The sequence below is a fragment of the Triticum aestivum genome, chromosome 1A, assembly GCF_018294505.1.
Source record: "Triticum aestivum cultivar Chinese Spring chromosome 1A, IWGSC CS RefSeq v2.1, whole genome shotgun sequence".
Classification (NCBI taxonomy): Eukaryota; Viridiplantae; Streptophyta; class Magnoliopsida; order Poales; family Poaceae; genus Triticum; species Triticum aestivum.
This window is the reverse complement of record NC_057794.1, coordinates 103,508,378-103,515,192: the sequence shown is the minus strand read 5'-3', so window position 1 is coordinate 103,515,192 and position 6,815 is coordinate 103,508,378. Positions and strand designations below refer to the sequence as shown.

The following is a 6,815-nucleotide window of genomic DNA, read 5'->3' as shown; positions in this document are numbered from 1 at the left end:
TGGGAGAGTCGGCTAAGCAAAGGCGGCTCTCGGCGCAAGCGGCGCGTGGTTTTGGTGGTTCGGCAATAGAAACCGAGGTGATTCGGAGTCAGAGACGACTCGCAGCGGAGGAGAGGGCCGCGGCGGGTCATGGCGATTTGGCGCGAGTGGCGAGCCGGTTGCGGATCCGCAACAAGGGCGGCAGTGGCTGCTTTTTGTGAGGTCGAGGTGGTTCACAGACTTGAAGTAGGAGCGGCTCTCTTATCCAGCACTTGTGGAGGCCGCGGAGGAAGGCGGCAGTGGCCGCGCCGGCGAGCCCACAACAGCGAGGCGCGGCTCATGGTAGAGGCTGACTAGCCTAACCCCGCCGCGCTCGATGATAACTCGTAGACGTGTATTCTATTAATTTAAAAGTAGAACACTGCACGCTCATTTGATGTCGAAATGACATATAGAGATAACAAATAGACCGAACATACGAATATATTGAAACCTTGCAAACACAGGGATACAAAGATACAAATTAAAAGTGGCACATTCTTGAGACAAACAAATTATTGGATCTACATACAGTTCGCTGCGAACAGAGAACTGTATGTAAAGATACAAACAGGTTATATTGATAAGCTAAAAGTAGCTGCTAGTGGATTAGATCACCCTAGTATATCCTCCTGCAGGATTGGTGCCTGTGATGTAATGATAAAGTGATTTTGCAAATTCTTGCATATGTCCGACGGGAGGGTGTGCGCCTGTGTATGTGATAATAGGATCGTCGCTGTTTGTGGGACCAACTTATGTTTCTGCAAATATGACTCTGTTCATATTGGGCAAATGAACAACCAACCGCTCGACAAAAGGTTGGCGACCATGGTATTGTATGCAAACAATCTCAAAAAAGCCTCGCAAGCAGACAGATACCTATACATTTCAAAATTTCATTTTATAAGAACGAATCAATAAGAAACATAAATATATGTAAATATATTAACAAACCTGCATTTGATATAGTCGTCAATTTCATTCCTCCCAATAGGACATGGAACAGTGAAAACACCTGGGGGTCTATCTTCAACGTGGAAACGCATACGAACTACATCATGACCCTTTGTGAGATATTTGAACAAATATTTTAACAAGTTCGTCTTGTTGCACCACTCAACGTTTATATGTGCATCAAATCTCTTCAACAATTTCATATTATACGGAACAACCCATTGATTTCCCAGACGTAGCGAATCCTTTTGTCTAAGTACATACAAACCAGTATCACGTCGACGGTAAACTGGATATCCAACATGGTCAACCATTGTATCCTCGCTCAACGGTTTAGGAAAGCGCTTGGAACAACAATTGTTCTTCATGCAGGCACACTTAATATTATACACTCCACAAGGACCATGCACCATAAACTCATCAACAAGAGCATAACCTAATGGATCAACTAAAGGATCCGGCAGCTCTGCAGAAATTAGTCCATCTATAAACGAAGGAGAAGGATCTTTGGTATCCGCCTTCAACCACACCAACGTGTGCGTATGTGGCAGCCCTCTCTTTTGGAACTCCACAACATATAAGTCTACGGATATTTAAAAGAAATTATGGTACGTCAGAAATTCATACAGAAAGGAGTTAACTTATTGCAAAAAGAAAAGAAGAAGAAGAAGAAAGAACTAACATGCTTGAACGGCACCAAAAAAGGTACCATCTTTAACCCCATCAAGAAATTCCTCATACTTCATACTGAAAACTCGAGTAGTAATATCAGGACGATCAGCCGTAGTCTGTCCAGGTTCGGCAGCGAGAGCATCAGCAATGTCTTGCCACCTAGGATTACATGTAAAAGTAATAAACAGATCAGGTGCACCATACTGCCGACAGATTGCCATCCCGTCATGATAATTCAGAAGCATATACCGCGGGCCGCCTGTAAAACTGCCATGCAGTATAAACTGCACACCAACATTTTTGCCAGTTGAATTACCCTCACCCATAGCATCAGATATGCCTTGATAGGTCTCAGATCGAAGATTATGTTGCTTACGGAAATGATACTCTAGACGATCAGCCTCCACACAAAAGTAAGCATTGACAGCAATTTGCTGGCTCAGCCGACCACAACTTGTGTAAGGATTCACCTCGCCTTCACGATAGTGAGCATAGTACTTATAGTACTCCAACATGGTAACCTGACCACGAGAAATGCCAGCATCTTCGGGATTACAGTCGACATCATCGTCGGAATCTTCGCCGTCCATACAACCTTCGGCCTGCACATTTGCATAACATGTGGCCGGGAAACCACTGGCATGAACATATCTAATGCCACGGTGATAGCTCTTGTCACCATATGGGAAAAGTATAGGATATTGTAAAGCCATAAGGTTGCAATTAAGTGAAGATATATGCTTCAACGAACCAGACCGCGTCTCGGCAATGACGTCAAACCTTCTGCATTCAGGTGTCAGATCACCAACAATAAGGGCAGCCACTTCAGAAGCAGTAGGGCCAGAAAAACGTGTACCATGGGCACCACCATCGTTGCCCAAAAAACGAATCGAGACAACAGAAACACCAGGAGTACAGAGACTCTGTCGTGCAATTCTAAATTTGTGCACCAAACGGTGATGCACATTAAGCATGTTTATCAATGAAGAAACAATCTCAGGATCAGGTTCAAGGGAAGAAGATTCTTCTCTGTCAAACACATTCAACCTACAGTCCAACTAGTCAGCAGAGTCTATCATGAACAATTGCGCAAACTTGGGAGTTGCACCCTCAGCCGGCAACAATGAACCTATACGATGGTAGACAACCCCATTCATCTTGAAAACATATGGAGCACCTCCAACATTGATACTGCGGTCAACCTGTGCACCCAACTACGTAAAACAGAACATAGAATTATACTGCCGTATTAATCGCATGAACCGAGAGGAAACCGCGTCTCCATCAAAACACATCAGCCTATCCAAAGGAGAAGGCCAATCACCAAATTTCGACAACAAAATCCTACCCGTCCGACAACATCCCGTGTAAACAGGAGAGCGAGAAGTTACGTCAGCATGGTGAACAGATCCTTCACGGAACCAAAAGAAAGCCCCACAGTGATGGCAACACAAATCCGGCCCGCCATAATATGAACGCCTCCTAAAAGTAGCTGCAAGACAGAAAACCAAGTCGGCAAAACAGATCGACAACAAGACGTACGCATAAACCATACATTATATGCACTCACCCTTAAGCAGTTGGATGTAATCCTTAGAAAAAGGAGGCTGCATCCCACACACTGAAAATAAACGGGAAAAATACATAAACACATGCAACAGCAACTGGGAAAAAGCAAACACAGCAAGCAAGAAGAGCACCTCTTTTCCGACCCGACCAGTACGATCGCACCAACGTCCGCTTACGGCGGGCATGCAAAACACGAAAGTGTTCCATAATAGGAGTAGGCAACACTGAAATGACAACCACGTACACAAATTAGAACCATTTTTGAAAGAGAACCATAAAATCCAAGAAAAGCACAGGCATATTTACAAAACATAACTTACCATTACCAAGAGGAGTAGGCCGACCGAAGGCACCACCAGCACATAGGGGCACCACTCTTGGATGACAGCGGGAAAATGTACTGCCGCCCAATGAACCATGAAGGCAAACACCAGCAGGAAAACCGGCAGGACAAACATTCGATCCGTCAACAACTTGGACAGACAGACTATCTGAAACAAACATTGGACGGACCACATTAGAATCCTAAAAATGAGCACAACATTGAACAGCTAGATGGAGCAGCACCACAGGTATGAAATAAGTAGCCTGATAGAGCAGAAAGCTAACCAGGTCGCACACTGACAGACCGAACAGCCGAAGCAAACCCGTCGACCGCTGAAGAAGAACCCACACTAATAGCAGAACCTGCAGACAAAAAAGCAACAAATCAATACCCACAACAATTAAATCAACAAGAAGAAACACAGGAAAGCAATAAGAGGCACGCACAGGCATTCGCATACATGTAGAAAAAATTGAACGCACTCACCAATGATACAATCTACAGGCCGCTTCCCTAATGAAATCTCCCGACGGCGACTATCAACGTCCACATTAAAATCTTCCAGCGAATCGAATCGGTGGGCACCTACAATATGAATCAACCAATTAAACGACGACAACCTAGACCAAGGAGCACAAGATCAATATGAAAAAAAGCACAACCAGAGAAAAACAAAGGAGCTCACCAATCCGAGAAGAACGGAACGGCCGACGAGGACCATACCGGAAGCGGCAACCCGAATCAACTGTAGCTGGCCGGCCACACCCACCAGCGGCTGCCATCGCCGACGACGAATCCACGGAAGAAAGGCGATCACCAGCGGGCACACACGGGCAATAACGGCCGCCCGAATCCCAGGAGGGCGGCCCCGACGGCGTCCGCCGGATCGAACAGCAGCAGGCCCAACCATCGCCCGACCGTCAGTACTGCTCAAGAAAGAAGAAGGGCAGGCAGAAGTGAAGGGAATGAGGAACGGGCGCAGAAGGGCATCAGTATTTATAGGAAACGGCGGGAGAGAAGAAACCAAATTGGAAATGGGCAGCGAAGGCGGCACAGAAATTCCCAGAGGATTCCATCGAAGTGGCAACCGCCAGCGCGAGAGATCGGGAAGATGCAGGCGGCGACCGACTCCAGGCGAGCATACGTGGCAGCTAACAGAAATAAAAAAGGAAATAAGCAGCAGCGCATGCAGAAAGGTCCAAAACAAAACATAGACAAATTGGTCTCCACATAGGCAGGACATGCAGCCAATACGGAACTGAGGGCAACGCATAGCATGCAACAAATCAGCAAGGGCGGCATCATTTTTTAATAATTCCCATCGACGGCCGCTCCGTGCACCCAGCTGCGTACCCGCCTGTGTCCCCCACTATTACACGTGTTGCACATCCATTGGTCGTTTTTCTATGATAGAAAAAATTCAGAAAAACGTGATAAACTAAACCTGGCCAGGTTTAGTATATTTAGAATAAGGCATGGAGGCGGAACAGAGACGCCTCGAGGCCGGGTGGCTCGGAACGATTTCGAGCAGAAGCGGCTGGTTGTGGTGGAATGTCAGTAGAGGTGCGTCAGTGAGGCCTCTGCCGTGGATCCCAACAGAGTCAGTGCGAGGGTGTGGCGAGGCAACTCGAGGCCGGTGCGCCGGAGATGACCCAGCTAAGGTGGCTGTTCAATCCGCGGTGGCTCACCGCGAGGGCGGCCACGGCCGGGTCATGCAGAGGCGGCTCACGGACGAAGATGACAGTGACCTTGCGGCTTGAGTCCGAGCCCGAAGAAAAGTCCTTGGGCGACTCGGAGTGGGTGCGGCAACTCTTGGCACCAAGGCGGACTCGATGGCGAAGGCGTGGTTATCCAAGGAGGCGGCGCTCGAGTCCGTGGTCGAGGCGGCAAAAACAAAGAGTGGGGTCCATGGAGTCGACTCGGCGAAGCGGAGGCAGGCCTGCTCGAGATTGCAAGTTTATTTCGGCGAGTCTCTGCTAGTTCTGACAATTTGTATTGCTCCATCCTTTCCGCCGTGAGCTGTGTGGCAAATCTGGACCAATGGAGTATTACTTATCAATCCACGGAACTCTGATCTGTCGATGTAGTGCTAGAAAAATTGCTGACAAGTTTAGAATTCTGTGCCACTTGATGCTCCATGATTGCACAGCTGTTGTGGACAGAAGACATCTGCCATGCTTCTGAACCATGGCGGCGCTCGACGCTGATCCAATCAGTCTCGCCGACACGTGACTGCTTTAAAAAACAAAGTTGATCTCGTTTTGGATTGGGTGTCGCATCAGTCTTGTCAACTCGGCGACTTTAAGGCAGCGCACCTAGCGCAACCCTAATTTCTTGGATTCTTCTTCATCCTGGCGATCGTGAGCTTTCTGAAAACCCTAGAAAAAATCCCTCCAAGAATTTAACACCATCGTACGCAGGCCCCACGGTGGGCGCCAACTGTTCTAGAATTGTCACGGCAGATGTCCTCAGTGTCAGGACTTAGTCGCGAGGCCAACACATCTATGTGGTAGCTTGAGAGGGGTTGAGTGGAACGAGAGACACGAGGTTTTACCCAGGTTCGGCCCCTCACAGTGGAGGTAAAAGCCTACGTCCTGATTCATTGATATTGATGATGATGATCACGATTACAAGGGAGCTCTATCTCGAGAGCTATTGAGTTGTCTGTCTAAACCTAACTTATCAAAAACCTCTCCTCTTGTGGTGCCCTGCCCCTTCTTATATAAGTTAGAGGGGCGGGTTACATGTGGATTCCTATTAGGATTAGGACTAGTCTACCTTCTAATACAAACTGGATACAAGTCCGGTTCTTAACTCCCTGTAAGGTAAATATTCCTCACGCCTTTCCTCTTAAACCGGCCCACCATTAACATAAACCGGCCTTCTGGGCCTTGGGTCTTGTCATCCGTCTATCCCGCCTGCTAGGTTACCAGTGAGTCATAATGTTCAGGCAGGTTGCTTGTAAACCATCTGATGAGGGTGGGTCGCCAGTGAATCGCCAAGTGTAAACCGGGTCTCAAGTAAACCGCCAAGTCCGGCCGGGTCATATTTCCGGCCGGGTTATACTGCGGGGTATATCCCCGACAGGCGGTGAGCTTCACAGGCACTGGGCCTTCTTCACAGGTACTGGCCTTGCTTCATATCGCCAGACAAGGGCCCCGCCTTGCGCCTCACTCTGCCGCCATCGATGGCGACCAGAAACCAAGGAGGACGCCAATGGGGCAGAGCAGTCGCCAACGGTTCCCCCGACGACCACGGGTCCCCTGCCAGGGGCAGG

The 6,815-nt window shown here is 48.2% G+C and overlaps 1 protein-coding gene across 2 annotated transcripts; it reads right to left on the bottom strand.

The window, feature by feature from the left end:
* Positions 1-529: 529 nt before the first annotated feature.
* Positions 530-6,034, bottom strand: LOC123103719 (uncharacterized). Of its 2 annotated transcripts, XM_044525419.1 has the most exons (8): positions 4,224-6,034; positions 4,025-4,123; positions 3,823-3,900; positions 3,534-3,704; positions 3,345-3,437; positions 3,215-3,265; positions 1,655-3,136; positions 530-1,555 (listed from the first exon to the last, which is right to left on the bottom strand). In XM_044525419.1, the coding sequence occupies exons 7-8, from the start codon at positions 2,616-2,618 to the stop codon at positions 933-935; spliced, it is 1,587 nt and encodes a 528-aa protein (XP_044381354.1). In that variant the 5' UTR covers positions 2,619-3,136; positions 3,215-3,265; positions 3,345-3,437; positions 3,534-3,704; positions 3,823-3,900; positions 4,025-4,123; positions 4,224-6,034; the 3' UTR covers positions 530-932. The 2 variants fall into 2 exon arrangements, with proteins under 2 accessions (XP_044381354.1, XP_044381416.1); XM_044525481.1 differs by lacking the exon at positions 530-1,555 and having other exon boundaries at positions 2,574-3,136.
* Positions 6,035-6,815: the final 781 nt, after the last annotated feature.